We start from the raw sequence: 23,440 nt of genomic DNA on the forward strand, positions 1-23,440 counted from the left end.
TAAGTAAGCATCGTGGCCTCACTCTATTATATTAGCCTTTATTTTATCGTTTGTGAACTTGAAATGTTACAGTAAAATTTATTTCGTAGAAACATAAACGCTTTTTCTCGTTAAGAAGCAATTTGGAAGCGAATTACAATGAGCCTAAGGATATGTAATATTGTGAGTGACAAATCCATTTCGGATGTTATCTTGTATAGGGACATCGTTTGCCTACAGCCATATTTGTATAACTTGTACTCGTTAGGACGTAATATGAAATGATGTTACACGGCATTACAGACACAACATGTTATCTTTATTCGTAGCTACATTATTTTGCTACTTCACTACCGCAACAATACACTACTTCTCTCAATTATTTTAGGCATTTTTAAAATGGCCGTACCCACTACTTTCCACCATTCACCTCTATCGTCAGGATCGACAGAAATAACTAACCACAAAAAACCCTTTTATTTTAAAAATTAGTATTCACTACATGACGTACTCCGTAGCACCAATCTTCGTCGTGCGGGAATCATACATTTTTCTGGGATAAATGTAATTGCCATGTCCTTTCCCTGGACTCGAGTATCTCCATACCTGTCAGCAAAATCAGTTCAGCGGTTTGAGCGTGAAGAGGTAATAGACAGACACACTTTCACATTTATACTATTAGTATGGATGTATTGTCCCACGGCCTTTTAGAATTTTGATTTTGCAGAGTTTGACTTTACGGCTACAACCATTATTATTATAGGTTCCCGTTAAGTATTTTGGCTCTAAGGGCCGATTTTTCAATCCTCAGATAAACAGAGAGATAGTATTTATTCGACAGATAGCAAGTAATTGAATTTTTCAATCGTTAGATAGGACTTAACCGGCGAATAACCCCGTTAACTGAGGAATAAAACTATCCGTCGCGTGAACCACCAAATAACCGCTATTAGACAGATAGTTTACGTTGACATTGGTAACTGGTATTTGGCTTGAAGTTGTAATATACGTTTATTTAATAACTAACGGCCGTTCCCAATATTTGACCTATCTCTGGTTTTGCCCTACTAGAGATAGGAATAGCTCACAATTGACATAATTATGTCTAATGTGAGTTATTCCTATCTCTAGCAGAGATAGATCAAATATTGGGAACGGCCGTAAGGCTATTTTCGATGAAATTGATGATCTGGCAATTGAAGAAGAGGCCATAATAAACGAATATATGAATCGAATTAATCCTTTGGAAAGAAAAGAAAGAATCATCGGATCGAGGCCTGATCATTATAACATGTGGGATCCAAAAGATTTTCAGCGCCGATTTAGACTTTTAAAAGAATCTGTCCTACATTTTCTTTCTCTTATAGAATTTAAAATGAGGCACGAAACACAGTCAATAAATAGATAGGTATTCTATCAGGTACCTACTTAATACAGTTGGTGCGGTTCAAAAAGTATTTGTTCGTCAGCATCTGTCTTTTTATTTTCAAATTTCAATCACAATAGAAGCAATAAATGTGCACAGGCATCCGCGTCAATTCGAACGAAACAGACAAATAACCTAAAAACAATGAGACTGAGTCTGTCTTGCTCTAACACTAGAGTATTCAATATATTTGTTTCAACTGTGTAAAGTGCGAGTTGCCAGACTTAAAAAAGTCGGTCAGATAGTTATCTATAGAATAAATGACATTTGAAAAATTGACTATGACTTATTCGACGGTTAAACCACCGAATAACTTTATTCTACAGTTAACTATCCGACCTTTTATCTCAGGATTGAAAAATCGGCCCTAAAAGTGTTTACCTTTGGCGCTGATAACCAAGACACGACTATTTAGCGTTCATTACAATTGTAATAGATCTATTACACCATTTAAAAGTTAATAAAAAATAAATTATAATAAAAAATAAACAAAAAAGCGTATTTTCAATGAAGTGAGGCTGTTAATCCAGAACAAGTAGAGATGGTTCAGCGTCTGATTGTGCTTTGTGATCTATTGTTCTACTCAGCTATGATGCGAATTCATTGTTTTTAAATCTATTGTAAAAGTCTCTTATAATTATATACTTTACTTTTGTACTAATGTAATAATAACAAATGATTCAACTGTTTTATGCTGCCTTAAATAGGTTTCGAAACGATTAATTATTATGATTAAATTTGACACTGTAGAGGGGAAGAAAATAGGCAAGAAAATCCGGTCCCTTGTGAGGTTGATCGGCCGGTCGCGGAGGGTCCTGGGGGTCCTGTGTTTGACAGATCCACGACAACCTTTGATAAACGGCTGAATATGGCAAACCAAAGGTGGTTTTAGTCGGTCGGTTAGGCGTTTCTCCCGGCTAATCTCACATACCCCCGGGGTGCCTTAGCTTAACTGAGGCACATTCCAACGCATAAAGCGTGGTGCCGGGTCAGCAAGGTCGTGGCCAACATAGAGTATATTCGATAGCGGTAAATGAACGGTTACCGTAGGATTACAGTATAATTAACAACTCTGTGCGACACAAAGAGGCATAACAATCAAAATCTTTCGACAATGCGAATATTTGCCAGCAATATCTAAAAAACCCAGTGTAGGTGTTAAACTTTATGCCTAAGCTATAAAACCCTAATAAGTCTAAAGATCGGGGAAATCGGGGTGTAGGTCGACCTCCAACTAGGTGGGACGACGGTCTCCGCTTAGTTGCAGGCCCATGTAGGATGCGAGTAGCAGGAGATCGGTCATCTTGGCGTTCATTGAGAGAGGCCTATGTCCAGCAGTGGACGACTATAGGCTGATATGATAATGATGATGATGAAGTCTAAAGAGATATTATGTTACTACAGTGTCCTCCAAAACTCACTCCGACTTTGAAACACTATAGCGTTGACTTCGTCACTTTATTTATAAAAGTTCTGTACCAGCCTCGCTAAAACTTTCTAAGGATAACAAGTTCAAACATTAAAAAAAAAAACTATAAAATAAATTCTACATATAACATTGAATATTATTATAGACATCGGATTATATGCACAATCAAAATACCGAAATATACATGCACGAAAAAAGACCGATATATGCACAATAAAATTGCATATTACTATTAGGATTTAGGATTAATTCTTCATGAAGAGTTTGTCAGTTGTCGTTAAAATGCGCTAATTTTCACCGTTTAACACAAAATTCAGAGTTTTCATTTTTTATACAAACCAAAATTTATTTTTCTACCAAATGCGATTGTGATAAATAACATGGAAGTTATGCACTTTACACAATATTTTTTCTAATGTTTTCCTCTGCAAAGAAATGTTTTGTTTCTGAGAAAATATTGTATCGGGTGTATTGTGGAAGTCTTTAAATTGGGCTTGGTATATGTTTTGGAGTATTTTAATGTATCGTACCTCTGTTTCATAGCCTCAGTATATATCATAATAGCTACTTTGGAGATCACAATTGCAAAATACTAGGTACTGAAATATGCACAATCAATGAAAAAATACCAAAATATGCACTATTGCTTAAAAAGTACCATTATATTGAAATGCATATGCAAATATACAAATGCATATAATCCGAAGTCTATTGATTAATAGTTATTACTTCTTATTTTATCACCATTAAATAAAATTATAACGAGAAACGTCTCGGCATTAAAGCTACGAAACGTTTTAAGTAACGTAGAACGTATTGTGCCGTAGATCACGTTTTACTGCCCGTAACTGTGCTACGGGCTACGTCGTAGCCGTAGACTACGGCACGTAGCGTCTACGTAGCAAAGGATTTAATTATTATTAAGGTTGATCTTTGCTTACATGTTTATGATAATAATACGTATCATATTATATTTATATATATATATTTTTTTATGAAATAAGGGGGCAAACGAGCAAGCGGGTCACCTGATGGAAATTAACTTCCATCGCCCATGGACACTCGCAGCATCAGAAGAGCTGCAAGTGCGTTGCCGACCTTTTAAGAGGGAAGGGAAGGGAAGGGAATAGTTGAGGGTAGGGAAGGGAATGGGGTAGGGGTTAGGGGATTGGACCTCCGGTAAACTCACTCACTCGGCGAAACACAGCGCAAGCGCTGTTTCACGCCGGTGTATGCGTAAATAACATAAATATAATATGATACGTATTAACATAATAATTATTGTATGTTCGTATTAAAAAATATATTTACATTTAACAGTTACATGTAACAGTTTTCTCCTGCAGTTTTTAGTAAAAATGTTGATAAGAAAGGCATAAAAATCATCTACAATCACATTACAAATTACAAGCATGAATTCGATGTACCATCGAGGAAATTGAACCTTAGGCAGTTGACGGACCTACGTCATGTCGATTCAATGTTAGCTGTGATCGGTCGAATGGGTTTGACTCACGGAGCAAAAAGGTTTGACTTTAGGTTCAATTCAGACCGTAATCGGGGCGCAACGCGACGAGGCGAGGCGCGGCGCGGCATTTTGTATGGATTTGACAGATTTCAATTCCAATCTGTCAATTCAGTACAAATTTAGAAATGCATCTACGCATCGCAGTCTGAATTGACCCTAACGCGACCAAATTACTTAGGTTCGCCACCTGCCCAGGAATCAACTTCTCTGATAATACAATACAAATAAAAATAAGTTATACATTCTAGTCACTCAGATATTTTGATCCGTAAGGCTTCCTACAGACGAACGGCACGTGTCGGTGGCAGTCGACGGCACGTGTTGGCGGCAGTCGACGGCAGCCGTTGACAGTTTATGACGCTTGCAGAGGACCTACCACGACCTTTTCTAAAACTATCATGTTTTCAGAACACTTTCTTGTAAGATTATAATAACATTACCATACTCACTTTTTGAATATAATTTTACTAAAACACTGTAAAAAATGTAAAACATTGTTAAATCCGCTGTGAAATATCAACTTTTTTAAGATCGCTATCTTGACGTTAGAGTAATATTGCTTATCTATCAAACGGTGTCGCTTAGTAGAGCTGGTGGTAGGCCCCCAGTTGTGACATACCGCCTAAAGGTAAGCGTCTACAGGTTGGTATCGTACGCAACCTGTGGACCCTTACCTTTACGCCGTACGTCACAACTGCAAGCGTGATAAACTGTCGACGGCTGCCGTCGACTGCCGCCGACACGTGCCGTTCGTCTGTAAGCGCTGTAAGTGCACAAAACTACTCTCTTAATAAGTGTAAAAATAAAACTATATGAATTGGTAGTTATGTAGATAAAGTTTTCAAGGTAATTTTTTTACTCTTATTATGTTGAGATTTAGAACAAAGGTTTTACTTTGCTAAGTTAAGGATATATTTTTAATTGGGTGTACAGTTGATGGCACATAGTACGACAGTTAATAACACTGGCTGTTAGGTTCGAGTTCGCAGCTATGACGCTTGTAGTAACCGGAGACACAGTTTGTATGTTGATATTAATGCCCCCTAGTAATATGGATGTTTATAAAGTCAAAGATTAGCATTTTTTTTAATAAAGATATAACGGTAAAAATGAGTATTTCAGTAGTCAAAAATAAGCAGTTCTAATTATGTTACTAATATAATAATCTAATATATAAAAATAAGTGGTTTTCCTTCCTGACGCTATAACTCCAGATTTCCACGGTTTTGCATTCGTTGGAAAGGTCTCGGGCTCCGTGAGATCTATAGAAAAAAAAATCAGAAAAAACTTCAAGAGAAAAGCAAAAAAACAGGGAAAATCATTTTATGGCAAAACAACGTTTGTCGGGACAGCTAGTTTAACACTAAAACTTAATGCATAATCTGATGACGGTTCTGCTAAAGTCTAAGCGTACGTATCTTAAGCTAACGAAATGCATAGTCTGGTAGACCTTAACAACTTTGATCGTCGATATAAACCCTAACTGGATTCTTGATCGTCGATATAAACCCTAACTGGATTCTGGATAAAGCGATAAAGGCTCAGTTAGGGTATATAATGTCATAGAAGCGATCAGGAAGTTGTATAACGTTAACTATATTATAGTATTTTATAATCTGAAGTTGCAGCTGAATTTTCTTTATTATAACAGCTTCGCTTGAAGTTGCAGCTAAATTTTCGTTATTACACCTAGCCTCGCTAAGCGATGATACAATTTTATTGTACTTATCTTTTTATTGTGTCTTTTCGACTTATGTAACAATTTTGTTATAAAACTTGGAGCAATTTGGCATTATTACTATCTCTACATAAGTTTTTTTATATCTTCGGTAAATAATTCTGTATACTTTATTTTTTATCTGAATACAATAAGCAATTTAATTTTGACTAAACCTGAAAAACCGTTCGTTAATCAATATGTTAGAAATAAAAAATCGTTCGTTGGTCAATATGTTAAGTTGGAAAGTCTAGTCTCAATAAACTAGGTATTCCATTCTAGAACCTAGAATCGTAAAGGATATCTGAGATAAATTTGCTTAGCGGATGAGTGTTGACTGTTGAGGCGGTCGACCGCTCCAATTAGTATTCAGACTTCAAGCGTTTGCGAGCGTCTTGCTCTCACACCTTCTACCTTTTGCTACTTCGTTTTTACAAAATTCACAGTGGATGGCTGCTTAGTGTGCTGTGTTTTATTATTTTAACGATAAAAATCTTAACGAAACCACAAAATAATATTTTTGTTATATATTGTTTTATTCTTTAAGAAAATGTTTTTTAAGGAGACTGGGGCCCTATTATGAGCTCTTAAATCCATTAACTTTACGTCCTTATACAGTCAGATAAGGACGTAAAAAGAATGGATTTAAGAGCCGAAACTTAAATCCTCCTGGTGTTTAAAATGGGTGTTAGAATTTAAATGTAATTTCAGGTCACCAGGACTCTCTGGACTTGTACTGTTAACGGTGACCTAAATTTTTCAATTTCAAATTCAAATTCAGTTGCATAACTTTGTCCGAGTATTCAGTGTCTCGAACGCCGCCGAATTGATGCCGATAAAAAAACATTACCGCCGAATCACTGCCGATCTTACGCTCGATCGAAGTTCGGCTGTACGCTATAAAGCGACGTAATTTCGGCATGGTGTGTCATCGGTAATTTAAAATACATTGCAGGCGTAATCTTGCCGAACTTCGGTCGCGTATCTTCGGCATGGTGTGTTTAGAAACTTAATGTTCGAATAGATGGCAGAATTCGGGTTCTAAATAAAACGAAGTTAGTTGCCAAATGACCCAACTGATAATTCCAAAGTGATTATCCTCAGCCTTATGAGGATAAGTACTCAATTGAGATCATAATATTGTAAGTAAAAAGCACTTTACTGAAAGTAAGTAGAGTATATGTATAAAACAATAGTTATTTTCATCACTATTTTTTACATTAAGACGTATATAATAAACTAGTGTATAATCTACTGATAGTTAAAATAATCCATACTAATATTATAAATGCGAAAGTGTGTCTGTCTGTCTGTTACCTCTTCACGCCCAAACCGCTCAACCGATTTTGCTGAAGTTTGGCATGGAGATACCTTGAGTCCCGGGAAAGGACATAGGATACTTTTTGTCCCGAAAAAATGTACGGTTCCCGCACGATAAACGAGTTTTGGCGCAACGGAGTTGCGGGCGTGATCTAGTAGTTACTAAATATAATATTATAGAAACCTTTCGGCTTAGTTACTCTAATACCTATTGTATAATAAAATCGGCCAAGTGCGAGCCGGACCCGTGCACGAAGAGTTCCGTACCGTTATAGAGCAAAAATAGGCAAAAAAATATATTTTTTGTTTCGGAGCCCCCCTTAAAGGAGTATGGGCAAATTTGTATGGAGCGTATCCGCGGCCAAGAACAATTCTAACTTATATTCATACTTAGGAGTCCTACAGTTACAGTGTAGAAATCTCATCGGCGGAATATAGTTCAAAAGTGGAAAAATACATTTTTATTTTTCATATGATAAGTATGCATAATTTAATAAGTAGCTTGGCTTATGTTTAGAGCAGAGAGGAATAGTGTTTATTAGTACCTAAGTACTCGTGTTCAATAATAGCACTTAATTCCGCTGCTGGTAACCTAACCTAAACCTTTTTTTTTGGTGCACAGGGGAAACCCATCATGGGTTAAGCTGCAGCACCCCGGGGGTATGTGAGATTCTTACTCACTAAAACCACCTGCAGTTGCTATCAGCCGTATACAGAGGGATGTCCTGGATCTCTCTAACACAGGACTCCCTCTACGATCGGCCGATCTACCTCACAAGGGATCGGACTTCCACCAAGAACCTAACCTAAACCTAACCTAACCTAACCCAACCGATATACCAGACTACAGACTACATAACGTATGCGCAGCAGCACAAACTGGTTTTATTATATTGATTGATTTGGAAGTTTAGAATGATGCATTAGCATTTAGGTAAACATAAATAATAAATAATTATTAAGCAAGATTTTTCTATGCGATCACATTATTTCGCATCTCATTATTTTCTAAACTAAATGGAATACAATAACAAGTCCAAAGCAAATGTTGTTTCTAAATATTAGTACTTTCATTAGATACTAATTTTATCAGTGGCCGCCGATAGCCCAAATGTGCCCATACTTCTTTGTATTTTATTTAAATATTATTATTTATTATTAAAGTACATAATATATTATATATCTAAGGCCTTTGTAAAAATTTCAAGTACCTACCTGTTGCCATTATTGATATAGAGCAAAAAAGGCCAAAAAAATCACGTTTGTTGTATGTACAACAAACCCTTAAATATTAATATTATTTTGTTTTTAGTATTTGTTATTATAGCAGCAAAAGGTATGCACAACCTGTAAAAATTTCAGAAGTCTAGCTATAGCGGTTATTGAGATACAGCCTGGCGACATACAGACAGACAGACGGACAGACAACGAAGTCTTAGTAATAGGATCCCATTTTTGTCTCTTTGGGTACGGAACCCTAAAAAGCATTATAATCTGTTGCGTTATGTGTAATTTTAAATATCTAAGCACACACAATTTTTTGATAACAACCGGTACACGGCTTACATAATAATATAATAATAAACATGATATTTAATAATATTTAGAACAACGATAATACATTAGGTAGCCTTAAACGAGCATATTCCGTCAAAGAGAAGGGTTCCAAGACCTTTTCTATTGAGTTATCTAAAAACCAATTTATCACCAGCCGGGTAGAAAAATTGAGACGGCCAAGGAAACATTTTATGATATAATTCCTAGAGATCTTGTTTTGTTCATAGGAATAATAGCCAAAATATACTATGATAAGGCTATATAGACATAATCACTAACCAGGAATGTGTGCACACTTTAGTTGTACCTATTTATACATCTTTATTTTATTTAAGGTTGTATTTTGCTAATTCACTAATTATAGAGGCTGGGGGGTGATTTATTTCATCTGAATGATTTTTAAATTGAAACAATGGGGGCGCTAAAATAGAATTTGTTCTTAAGGTAGACAAAATAAGTTTGGGAACCTCTGATGTATATGTGGCGCAGCCAACTGGTTAAAATAGCCGATCAATCAAACAGCTAGCCCTTTGTCTGAACAACGCCATTCATTCACACGTCTAGCTTTTTAATTGAATATTTGAGCCGCTCAAAACGTTCAACACTACAGCTGATTCAAAAGCAGCCGTTTGATTGAATTAGTTCAGCTCTCACCACCGCGGCGCTAGGTGCATTTTATCTATACTAATATTATAATTCTGCAGAGTTTGTTTGTTTGTTTGTTTGAACGCGCTAATCTCAGGAATTACTGGTCCGATTAGAAAAATTCTTTCAGTGTTAGATAGCCCATTTATTGAGGAAGGCTATAGGCTATATTTTATCACGCCAAGACTAATAGAATCGAAGAAATAGAGGAAAATGTGGAAAAAACGGGGGGAAATTATTTGAAAGGGCTTATTTGAACGCACTAATCTCAGGAACTACTGGACCGATTTGAAAAATTTATTTCGGTGTTAGATAGCCCATTAATCGAGGAAGGCTATAAGCTATATTTTATCACGCTAAAACTAATAGGAGCGAAGAAATAGTGAAAAATGTGGAAAAAACGGGGAAATTATATGAAAGGGCTTATTTGAACGCGCTAATTTCAGGAACTACTGTTCCGATTTAAAAAAAATCTTTCAGTGTTAGATAGCCCATTTGTTGAGAAAGGTTATAGGCTATATTTTATCACGCTAAAACTAATAAAAGCGAAGAAATAGAGGAAAGTGTGGAAAAAACGGGGGAAATTATTTGAAAGGGCTTATTTGAACGCGCTAATCTCAGGAACTACTAGTCCGATTTGAAAAATTCTTTCAGTGTTAGATAGCCTATTTATCGAGGAAGGCTATAAGCTATATTTTATTATTCTACGACTAATAGGAGCGAAGAAATAGAGGAAAATGTGGAAAAAACGGGGGAAATTATATGAAATTGCTTATTATCTTAAGATTCTTAAGAACTACTGGAGCAATTTTTATGATATTTGGCAAACATGAAGAATAGACCACGTTAAGGGACTTAGGCTATTTTTTTGCGGAAAAATGTACGATCGCGTGAAATTCCTAAATTACGCAAGCAAAGCCGCGCGGAAAATCTATATTATACTTTAAATAAATAAACAAATATATAATGAAATCGTAGGAAAGTCAATGCTGTACATTGAATATTTTTGTACAATAAATAATACTTGGGACGTGATCTACTATACTAACGCGGACGAAGTCGCGGGCAACAGCTAGTTTACAATATAGCGTCAACTAGCCGGTATTTTGTGATTTTATTAAGATACTAGATCATGTCCGCAACTCCGTTGCGCCAAAATTCGTTTATCGCGCGCGGCGCGGGAACCGTACATTTTCCGGGATAAAAAGTATCCTTTGTCCTTTCCCGGGACTCAAAGTATCTAAATGCCTAATTTCAGCAAAATCGGTTCAGTACTTTGAGAGTGAAGAGGTAACAGACAGACAGACAGATAGACAGACAGACGGACAAACAGACAGACGGACAAACAGACAGACACACTTTTGCATTTATAATATTTAATTATTATTATTCTTTAGTCGCTTCATATATTCTCATTAACTTATAACAATGTTTAAATAATATATTGTGGTATAAAAATGTGGCACCTTATCGCGAGTAAATTCCACTAACAAGCTAACACTTGTAGAAAGGAACATATATAAACGTAATATTTATTGCCAGCACTAATTAGTATAAAATGTTTTATTCTCGCCCCGAATTTGCGTTGAAATACAAGATTTGTTACGTATACGAGTCAAAAGAAAATAAATACATTATTATTTATTTAAATGTGTCCCGACACCAGTGTCCGAGTCCTTAATGTTATATATTGGCCTATTTTATCGACAAATTAGGTCTCAATTTTTTTTCTCCAACAGTTGTGAATTTTTTTTCTTGGGCTAACGTCACAAATCACAATCCTGAATTGTGGTATCGAAATTTTCTGAGCAATATTTATATCCCAGCTCACAGCTGATAAGTATTAAGACATTAGGTTTCGACCTAAGTCCTAACCAACTCCTCGCTTTCGTTTCGCTTAGGGGCTTCCAATTATCCTTCCATGATATCACTATAAATACAAAACAAAATCGCTTCCGGTTGTCTGTGACTAATTTTGGTGAAGTTTTTTATTGATTAAATAAATAATAAAAAAATATAGCATATATTTCCATAGCCGAATATAGATTAGTATAGAATAATTTATTGCATAAATGTGGTACAAAAAGGTTTTACAATATTAGATACATACTTGGATCCAACATTCTGCTTTATAGAATCGCCGTCCTTTTTAGAAGTCGGTTAATGAAGAGAAACAGGTCGTATTAGTATTCATGCGGGAAGCTTCGCGGGTCAGCTCATACGTAAGCGAATAAAATGATTTCTGAACGAATGTTCTATGCGAATTCGAAATTTAAATTACATTTCTAGCTTATCAGCATGGCAGAAGGCGTGCCGCGGGTGTACTGAAAGATACGGTGTACTTACACCGGATCTTTCAGTACACCCGCGGCACGCCTGTTCCGTGCGATACTGGCATACTTTTAAGCCATACTAGATATACTATAGCAAGGTATACACTGAACAGTGAACGTGGTACCCTGAATTATACTCTAGTGAACAGCCAGCGCTGTAATTTTAGCATCGATTTTATGGAATAGGACTCGTTATGGAGTCAGGTACGTGACGTAGATCTCAGGATAGCGTTCACGAAAAAAAAAGAAAAACGTGCAATTAGAAAAGATTCATCACATTATAACATAATATTATACTGTATTTTATTAACAAGATAATATGGTAATATAGCAGGTATATTCTGAGCATCAAAAAGCTTTTGGCACGGTTATGCAGCTTTATAGAGCTTTCTGCTCGTCGGATTAAACGGGAAAGTTCAGGTGTGCGAAGCCTGCCCCGGGCTAAATGTTATTAAAACTTCGGGATGACGTTAATGTGATAAATGGCGGAATTTATGGCACGGTGGAGGTCCATGGCCTTTAATGAGTTTCGGGTCATATTGTGCTTAAAGGGCAAGCCCTTCGAAAATAGTATCATTAAAGTAAAGTATAAACAAAAGACACATGAAAAAATTGTAGACTTAATTAAGCGTTTTCGTTTTTTTAATTATTTCGTCCTAGTAATGTTTTAGTTTTAAGTATGTAATAAAAAAATAGAAGGAAGTATATATTATATTATGTATATTATTTACTCACCCAATACCCGAAGTTACGCAAGCCGGTCGCTCATCACAGTTCGGATCAATGAACTTCTGGATGAATTTATTTTATCACAACATAGGCCTGATGGCTGATGCACTATCACAGCACGGAGTACACACAGTATAGTAACATGTGAAGTATAAAATTGGAGATATAGTCAGGGGTGGCCCGCGATGAGGCCGCGGCTCGGGCGGTGGCGTATTGATACCCCGCGTCTGCGCGGTGCCGACAACCCTTAGACACAGGCCCGGACTCCGAGATGATAGGAAGTTTTTAATATAAAGCGTCTGTTGGGGTTGAATCACCAAGAGAGAAGATTGATTGAATTGATACGACCAGATGAGCATACCATACCTAATTATTGCGAAGCTGTGGATCACAGCTGTGGATGCACAATTGACATCAATCATGAGTAGTCGTAGAATAGATGAATAATTTACCTTATCACAATTCAAAATATCAAAATTATGTGCTTTAGTTTTACGATTTCTTCTTTTGGAAACATTGAGTGAGGTGGCACTTAGAGTTGCGTCACCTCGTCAAAAACGGAACAAAAGGTGTTCGTCAAGTATTCCTGGCTGCGGAGGAAATGACGTTAATCATTGTGATTGGACCCTGAACAAGATTGATTTAGTTCAGCAAATCTGTTGCATAACATCAAACGAGACAGCAATATTAGCGTACCCGTTCTAGTTACATCTAACTTAACCTCTCTGGATGTCAGGTCCTGTTCCATTTATACCCTTTTCAAACCTTAGAATACATCCCGTAGTTTACGGAGGCTTCTCGAGTGAGCCCGACGATTCCCGACGGTAGCCGATCGCCAACCTGTCTGAAGTTGAGCGACCAACGTAACGTGACCTCCTGCACCCCGTTATGTCACTTATCATCGGGTGCAAAGGGTGTGTTTTTATAGTGTTTCATATACCAAATAACATTGGTGGTTTGTGAGACATGCGCTATTAAGACATCGATGAGGAATCTTATTTATTTACTATACTTTACACGCGTGAAGAGAGAAAGGGAACGCGTCGGAGAGATTAAGTTTTCCTTTGTTTTGATGATTAATTAAGTGCTTTTTGATAATGTTGCCCTACTGAAAAAAACCAAATAAAACTTTACTCTTTCCTCATCTAATGATATTAAATGTGTTGTAAAATAACGACGTGTATCTTTTAAAGCCTCTGCATGTCGGCCCATACCAATATTACGAAAGTTGAGCATATAAGTCGTCTATGTCCATCATGGACGTAGTGCATGTTTTAGCTTTGCAATTGAAGTGGCAATCATGATTATTCACCAAGGCTGAACTTGAAGAGGCACCTTTATATTGGCTGCAGCCATCTGCGCACTCAGGAAAAGACTTAAAGTATCTCTAAATATTCTTCTAACGTCTTTGGCCCTACTAGCATGTCTTTAAAATAAAGAATCTTTTTAAAGTAGCATTTTATGCAATTTGAAGTTTGGAATGGTGCCATATAATAACAATGTTTACTGAACCAAAAAATCCAATTGAGTCGCAAGGGAATAAATCTTTTTAACTGTTCTACGATATCCAACTGTTTCGTTGGGATTTGGTAAAAAAAGTATTTAATAAAATTGAAAGTTAATAAAATGTGTAACAAAACTAACTGATAATACTTTAGAGCCTACTGTATGTGTCTCTTGTATAGAGTTTATTGTGAAAGTTGCAGCGATGAAAGAGTAACTTTCTTTTTCTTTTGTATGGGATTTTTCCCTATACAAAATACAAATCGCAAAAAAACTACTCTTTCAGCGCTGCTATTTTCACAGTGAACAACTTCCACAATCTACAGTGTTCAACTGTTCACTTCCAGAGGGTGAACTTTATATAGGGGACACGTGCAATTTAGGCTGGCAATGCACCTGCAGCTCGGTCGGCCTTATTTCATAAAAAAAAAAACTCTAAAGTACATATAATCATTTAGTTTTGTTACATTCTGTACACTTAATTGAAAACTCAAATAAATTAATTTTGTATCTTATGAATACACATAATAGTATTTAAAATAAACAAATAATGCGAAATTAATATTATGTGTTTTTAATTTAAGTTACCCGTTTGAAATTGATTTAATTGCTGCAGTAAAACGAGTGAATGTTTTGACGATCACACACCCCCGATCCGATTTTTAGGATTCCGTACCCAAAGGGTGAAATCTCTTAGTCTTGGACTAATTTGAAGAAACACATACTGTCTAGTCGGTAATCCGTACGCTGCCGATACAGTAGACGTACTGTAAAAAAATTATCCGTTTGATGCGAGACGTCCGTTGCGTACGATACCGACCTGTGGACCTTTACCTTTACGCGCTACGTCACAACTGCAAGCGTGATAAACTGTCGACGGCTGCCGTCGACTGCCACCGACTGCCGCCGACACGTGCCGCCGACTGCCGTCGACTGCCGCCGACACATGCCGTCGTCTGCCGTCGACTGCCGCCTACGCGTGCCGCCGACACGTGCCGTTCGTCTGTAAGCGCTCTAACTGACGTCTTACATATTGTCACTTGAATGTTTTTTAATTACAAAGTAGGTTTACAGAGGAGGCCTTATTCGATCCAACAGTATTATCCCTAGTTTTGTTACACCCTGTATAAAAAAACACTCAAAACCAAAGAAGATCAGACTACGAAACATTTTGGTTTATTTCATGTTTACTATGTAAAAATACGTGTATGTATATTCCTTTACGATAAGCTAAGAGTAAGTACATATTTTTGCAGGAAATTATACTAGCATAGTATGAATATTATAATATTTTGTTTCCCACGAAACGAGTAGATGGGGATGAATAATGTGCTTTATGTTTAGCGCATAAAGCATAAAATTAATTATCTCTTCATTATTTAGGATTTTCGTTTATCTGTTGAATAACATCCGTTCAAAACATATTTGTGTTAAACCCTTTTGTTAATGTTTTAAGGTACTGTGTTTTTAATTACAGTTTAAGTCCATCCAAGTCAATTATAACATCGCTATAGTTTAAGAGGATACACCAGGGGAGAGAGAAATTGAAAATAGGTATTTGAAAATGTATTGCTGTCTCACCAATCTCAAGTCTCCCACCGCAGAGCGCGATAGAGACAACACGACAAAAGTTCTAATAAAAGAACAGAAAATCTTCGATTCGTTATCCGCTGATTCCTTCTCCAAAACTTAACCGATTTAAGTAATTTTTTCATTAAGAATTAAAGCAAGGCTTGAGCTGTGTTCCTATGTTTTATTTTTTTGTATATTCTAGTCAGTTTTCTTTTCTGGGTGTTTGAACACAGAGGAAAATCTGGCCATTTTTTTGGGTTTTTGGACGTTCTTATCTTTTTTAATAATTAAATTATGAAAAAAAAAGAAAACATAGGGACATGCTAATAGTGGCCATAGATATTCAGGAAAAAAATCATAACTCTATTTGTATGGAAAAGCGGCGGTGTGGAATCCTCTTAATGGTCAATTCAGACAGCGACGCGATATTTCTTGCAAATCTGTTAACCCCATACAATTTAGAAATGCATCTACGCGTCGCGTTGCGGTCTGAAGTAGGCGTAGATACTAAAATTATTTAAAGTTTTTTACAAAAGCATCAGCTATATCAGCGTTTATATTGATGGATGTGGACATAGGTTAGTAAAAAACATAATATTTTATTTAATTTTATAAAGTAACTTACATATATAAATTGTAACAATCCACATCAAGTTTTCGTACCTACATCCTACTCTCTACCTCAACTCTATGGTACAATTGTACATAGAATAAATAATAATTAATTTTCAATTCCATCATACAAAGGAGTCGAAGCGGGTCATCCACCCACGCGATTTATCAAAATTGAGTTCATACGATAAGGTCCTAAAGATTATATTCCAAATGGTGCTGGTAAAGGGATGCACGCCTCGTGAATAGTGATCGTTATTTCAACACTCTGTACATTGTGAAATGGTGGTGTCTTGCGAAATTATAAAATAAAAAAATGATTTTCAAATTCTGTTTAGTTTTGATAGTGATGTGCGAATTGAGTTATGTGGAGAGTTTGAAGGCGGGCGATGTGGGCGTTTGTGTTGTAAAAAGCAGGTAAATAAAGCTTTTGAGAGCCATTTTTAGTAACCTACCATGGTTGAAGCTGAAGTAAAATTACTGTGAAGACTCCATTCTCGGCTAGCTCAGTCGTATCAAGCCTTTTATTTTATATGGAGTGGTAAATACCGTAGTTAATATCCTAATATAATATATTATGTTAAACAAATAATAATTTCTTGAAGATAAGGCTCAACTAACCAAGGCCTCATCTTCTACGAGTTGCAATGAAATCGGATTAGATATTCCGGTGTGAAAGAAAGTGATTGAAAGTGGCAACATTACGATGTTGCCACTTTTTAATTTCTTCACTTTTGAAAAAAGGGATGACACTACGGTGTCATCCCTTTTTTCTTAGATTGATTTGAAAGGGATGACACTAAGATGTTGCCACTTTTTAATTTCTTCACTTTCTTGACAGACTATAGGTACTCGCATAAAAACTTTACGTTTTTCTAAAATACTTTATTTGTTTTTTTTATCGATTCCAGCGAACGAAAGAGCCGAATAAAAACTTACAATGTAGCAATTAACAAAATGTGTGGCAAAAGAAAATGTGTGGTCAGGCGGACGAAGAAAGAGGTAAGTCGTTTTTTGCAGTATTTTACAATGTAATTACGATGTTACAATGCACAATACTAAGATTCATAAAGGGAGCCTAAAACAATAATTTAAAAAAAGGTAGTACAATCAAAGTGTTTTTAAAGTTCCTTAAATGCTTATTCCTTCAAGCCCTATAAGAGCACCGGTGATCGCGACAATAGAATACAATAGCATTTCCAATTATTCACGATCGAAGGATTAATAAACCATAATTGATATATTATCCTATAACATTATTCATCAAGCGTAACAATCGGCTACAAATACGAATTAATTCCTCGGCATTGTCTGTCTGTAACATTATTTGGGGCAGAAAATTTGATAGCCATTTCCTCCGGCGTAATTTCCCCAAAATACTGTGAATAACCCAAACTAGGGTGAAGGTTTTATCCTCGGGGCTATGTAAGGTGTTTTACGATGAGGGAAGTCCAGAAGCCGTGCTAATCCTTGCAAACCATACTTGTAACATACAGGGCATTCATATTTAAAATAACTTATAACAATACAGGGCATAAAAAAACAAAGGATAGTACTTTAGTTTAGGGTATATTTGCCCTTACATAGAGTTCACTGGTAAAGGGCAAAGCTGAAATAGTATTTTTTTTTGAGATTGTATGGGCAAGCGTCATAGTCTCATAAGTTTGCCTAGACAAAAATTATTAAAAAAGTTACTCTTTCAGCGCTTCTACTTTCACACGTAACCTCTATACAAGCGACACATACACATTACCGATTACGCATTCGAAAGTATTATCACTGTTTTGTTACACCCTGTACACACTAATTTCTTTCAAACTGGAGAACATTCTTGCATAGAGTATTTTTTTACAGAATTACATAGTATCCCGGAAAAACAACGTGTGCTGTAAAGGCTGGGAGTACAACGGGAACTCTTGCACTCCCTTATGTAGCACCGGGTGCGTCGGTGGCCGCTGCACCGGCCCAGAAGTGTGTCAGTGTGACCCCCCGCTGACCCACCATCCCGACCACAAGAACACATGCGTCATGCCCGAATGTGACCCACCCTGCGTCAACGCCGACTGCCGCAGCGGTACCTGCCAGTGTCACGAAAACTTTACACCCTTTAACTCAACTCACTGCCACGATTGCGATCGAGGTTACGCTGCAACTGAGCACTTGGAGTGCGTTCCGACTTGTGAGAAGTGCCAAAACGGATCATGCACGGCACCAAACGTATGCACATGCGAAGCTGGCTACGAATTAGTTGATGCCACATGCGAACCAGTATGTGCATGCGCCAACGCTAAATGTATAGCGCCAAACACATGCGAATGTTTGGAAGGCTTCGTGAAATACGGCAACGATTGCGTCCCATGTGTAAATGGAAGAATAAGTGGTAATGAATGTGTATGCAATGAGGGTTTTACGAGAAATGGAAGCATATGCCAGCCAGTGTGCTCCACAGAATGCTTAAACGGTTACTGCTCAGCGCCAAACACTTGCTCCTGTAACGACGGGCTTGTTATGAATGAGACCAGTAAGAGATGCATGACACCGTGCCCAAGTAACTGCAAAAAGTGTGACGAAAATGGCACGTGTATATCGGGCTGCGTTCCGGACGAGTGAGTATACTTTGAATAATTACTTTACAACTTATGAACTTATGAACTTAGAGCATAACTATTATTGTTCGCAAACTTTAAAGCTTTGTATCTTTAGCTTTTTCAAATCATTTATAAAAGATAAAAGACGACACGAACTCTACCCACGGGGTGCTAAAACTTCTAAAGACGTATACTTTTCTTATTTAATCTGCCGGCACATAGAAAAGTCATACTTACAGCACTTTTAATCGGGTGTGACTTAATGAGACGTATTTGAGTTTGATTTTGCGTTATCATATTCAACTATAGTTTCAGAAGTAGATTCTAAATCATTCTAACTCTGACAGCTCTTTGTATTCCTGTATTTAGATGTAACTTTTGCATACTAGAGCATCTGAGACAATGGCGATGACAGGATTCGTTATCGTCATTCATATCACGAGTGCGTGACTCGTAGTCGGCCCAGTGTGCGAGCGTCCTGCGCATGCGTACAACGGTCACCTTTATGCGTACGCTTATAGAACATGCTAATCACTTAGTTAGGGCCTGCATTCACTTTGATTAGTGCGAGTGCAGGTGATTTGTTAGTGATTAGGAGAATATAATCACCTGCACTTATCACTAATCAAAGTGAATTCAGGCCACAACTTCGAGTTTGCTTAAAAAGTATAAATAATAGGCAACCAATACTACAAATGGAATCAATTTAATCGCTACTAAGGAACAAAAATTCTAGTCAATAATATCAAGTTTCCCGTTTAGATTTTCAAGATTCTGGGAATCGTGGATCGAAACGGGATTCTATAAAAAGAAGTTAACTTATTTTTAACAATATTCAATACAAGCCTAACGCTAACAAAACTAAATTATCGTTGCTTATAATTTCGCAAACAGTGACAAGTTCAAAGACCTGTCGTTATTTTAGATGAAACGTGGAGTCCATCTGGATATCAAGGTTAATTTACTTTTTAATTCTTGACATTTTTATTCTTAGTTATCTGATGATTTTTGACGGAAAATGTATTTAAAGTATGGCATAAAAAATTAAACATTGAAAATGGAAGAATATTGCAGGTTTTTATTAAAATTACATCTAAGGTTCAGTTCAGTCGCAGTGACGCGGAGATGCGAGAGATGCGTTTGAATTAGTATTAAATCTCGTTGCGGTCAGCGGGGCTAAAATGGTCACATTTAGCAATTCCTCTCAATCAATTCAGCAAGTGATTTGTCGAAACTGTCAAACTGACAAATGTCAAATCAGTACAAAAATACAGAAATGAATTGCAAGCAGAGTTGCATTTTGCGATTTTAGAAAAATGAATCATATTATGATTCATATCATGATTCTTCAAAGCGACCATTTTAGCCCCGCTGGGCTGACTCTTGGGCAAGACCGAGCACAACTTAAGTTCTGTCGGCGATACTCGAGGGTGCAGTAGGTGCATATTTAGACGTGGGAGAGCCATGGTTCGGCACGAATGGGCCGGCTTGACCGGAGAAATACCACGTTCTCACAGAAAACCGGCGTGAAACAGTGAGTGAGTTTACCGGAGGCCCAATCCCCTTCCCTACCCTACCCTATTCCCTTCCCATCCCTTCGCTACCCTCCCCTATTACCCTATTTCCTCTTAAGAGGCCGGCAACGCACTTGCAGCTCTTCTGATGCTGCGAGTGTCCATGGGCGACGGAAGTTGCTTTCCATCAGGTAACCCGTTTGCTCGTTTGCCCCCTTATTTCATAAAAAAAATTTATACAATAACGTGTCAACGTCAATCGCGATCTACCAATAACAACTCGTCTTATTACAACGGTCATTCTCCGATTTTCCTAGTTACCGTAACCCTTTTTTTCTTTCTTCATTTGACTTAATCACATTAAAAAACGAAAGTAATGAAAGGTACGAATACAATAATGAATAAGGCATGCAACAGTTAATTATAGTTTTTTAGATAATAAGACTTAAAATTTTTATGGGTGCGGTAATTAGACAAATGTAATACTTATTTTATGTAACAGTAATTAGAAAGTATTATAATTCTATCTAAAACATGATATAAAACACTGATAGGACTTGTCAAAACAAACATCGTCTTAATCGGTAAATATTTATTAAAAAGCCAAGAACGATTAACAACTTAAGGCGGGGATTAATCTCAATCCTAAATGATAACTTTGCACACAACCAAAGACCAAGCGTATACGCATCGCAATAAGATTCATTTTGGCTTAGCATAAAACTGTAGTCACTCGAGCGGATCTTCTCTTTTTTTCATGTTTTTTTAAAATATCTTTGGAAATAAACATTAAGAAACAAAATTGTTCGGTTAAAGAGTTTTTAATATAGATTTACTAACAATTTATTGAAATAAAATGTATACTTATCCTAGTTAATACTTATATTTCGATGAAATAGATTTTATCGGAGGTGAGTTTGTAAATTAATTACAGCCAAAGTATTAAGTTTTATTGAAATGTTTATGGTTTAAAGTATTTTAAATATTGTGCTTTATATCTCATATTTTTTTAAAACTTCGTAATTATATTGGAACTAGGTAAACCGGAAGTCGCGGAATAACAAATTGAGGTTTATCCTCGCCTTAAGAGGATTCCACACCGTGATTTTTTCCATACAAACGTTGTCCCCTGTTACCTCCCTGGATAATGCTAGTAGAGTTATAATTTTTTTCCTGAATATCTACGGCCACTAAAACAATGTCCCTATGTTTTCTTTTTCTTCATAATTTAATTATTAAATAAGATATGAACGTTCAAAAACCCAAAAAAATGGCCAGATTTTCCGCTGTGTTCAAACGTCCAGAAAACAGATTTGGCTAGATTATACAAAAAAAGCAAAACATAGGAACACAGCTCAAGCCTTTTTTTAATCTTTAATGAAAAAAGTACTTAAATCGGTTAAGTTTTGGAGAAGGAATCAGGGGACAACGAATCGTTGATTTTCTGGATTTTCTGCAGTTGTCTCTATCGCGTTCTGCGGTATAGGCTTGAGGTAAGGGAGACAGCTATAGATATTACACGTACTTTTTTTTCATTTCTCTAGCCCCTGTTGTATCCTCTTAAATGTGCCACAGCTCTCACAGCTCAAATTTTACTTAGTTAATTTATGACTGAGTACATAATATTATATTTTATCTTCTTTCTAATATAATATATAAAATTATCGTATTGCATACTTGAATAAGATTTACAGTGTATACAAGCCCGGGATACGTAAATGCTCTTCGGAGAGTGAACTAATCCTACCAATAGCGCGTCTCCAATCTCCATGCAGGTATGCTCCGCTCATTTCTCGCCGCACGAAAAAGTCCAGAAATCGAACACTGCGCAATTATTTTTGAGGTTATAATATAATCTTTACCAAGAAGAGGCTATTGAACCTATAGCTTACTAAATAACCTAACAATATGTTAAATACATATTAGTATGCCTTATCGATCAGGAATATTAATGAGAGAAGTATGAATCAAGTCTAGTAATGATATTCATTAGATAATGGCGCCAAGGAAATTACTCATCATACATTTAGGGCACCGACTTTCTGTATTGTGTGCGTGTTTATTACTTCTTTACGCAAAAACTGCTAAACGAGTTTTGGTAAAATTAGGTGTTGTAGTTAGGTTCTAGATTACCAGGAGACAAAAACTAGAGATACGTCAATTCAAACTTAAGTCACCCATCGTTGCAACTGGAGTGTTGATTTGTTAAAGCCCATATGTGGGAAAAGCTCTTCCTTTGATATGTTTTAACTTTGAAATATTAATGCATTTTTATTCCATGGTCTAATATTATGTTTTTGTAATATTATAGCGGCAAACAAAAATAATGTTTAAATAACGTAATTATTATTATCACCCTATCATCATACTTTAAAGGAGACAATATTACATGTTTATGATACATCTGGTTGTTTATGGGAAACATTGGAAAATCTATATTTTGTTTCCTCATTCTTTGAACTCCGCGTACAAAGCAGCTCGGTCTCTGGGATACTTTGTTCAAATATTATAAATGAGAAAATGTGTCTGTCTGTTGGTTACCTCTTCACGCCCAAACCGCTGAACCGATTTAGCTGAAATTCGGTATGGAGATACCTTGAATCCCGGGAAAGGACATAGGATATGTTTTATCCCGGAAAAATGTACGGTTCCGGCGTGAACTTTGCCGCAATGGAGTTGCGGGTGTCATCTAGTATTGAATAATTTTATAGTCATTGCGCAATGTTTACGTGCTGTAAGTACCTATTATGTTGACAAGTCCTAACCGCAGAGACCGTTACAATGCTGCTACGATATGATAAGCCTTAACGCCTCCGTGGTCTTGTGGTTAAGAGCGTGGCTCTAGAATCGGAGGTCGTGGGTTCGATTCCCGCGTTGTAAATATGTTATTTCCAAGTTTGGTTAGGACAATGCAGGCTGATCACCTGATTGTCTGACAAGTAAGATAATCCATGCGTCGGATGGGCATGTAAAAAGTCGGCCCTGCAC

At 36.6% G+C, this 23,440-nt stretch overlaps 2 protein-coding genes across 3 annotated transcripts in view; one reads left to right on the forward strand and one right to left on the reverse strand.

The window, feature by feature from the left end:
- Nucleotides 1–12,863, reverse strand: part of LOC121727459 — a 53,633-nt gene extending 40,770 nt beyond the window's left edge. For both annotated transcript variants that reach the window (XM_042115332.1, XM_042115334.1), the window contains exon 1: nt 12,670–12,863. The gene's annotated coding sequence lies outside the window, so the exon portion shown is untranslated. The remainder of the gene's footprint in view (nt 1–12,669) is intronic.
- Nucleotides 12,864–16,581: 3,718 nt separating this feature from the next.
- Nucleotides 16,582–18,960, forward strand: LOC121727069 (von Willebrand factor D and EGF domain-containing protein-like). Its single transcript, XM_042114745.1, has 3 exons — nt 16,582–16,767; nt 17,262–17,352; nt 18,205–18,960. The coding sequence occupies exons 1-3, from the start codon at nt 16,667–16,669 to the stop codon at nt 18,958–18,960; spliced, it is 948 nt and encodes a 315-aa protein (XP_041970679.1). The 5' UTR covers nt 16,582–16,666.
- Nucleotides 18,961–23,440: the final 4,480 nt, after the last annotated feature.

Source organism: Aricia agestis, chromosome 5 (assembly GCF_905147365.1).
Source record: "Aricia agestis chromosome 5, ilAriAges1.1, whole genome shotgun sequence".
NCBI lineage: Eukaryota > Metazoa > Arthropoda > Insecta > Lepidoptera > Lycaenidae > Aricia > Aricia agestis.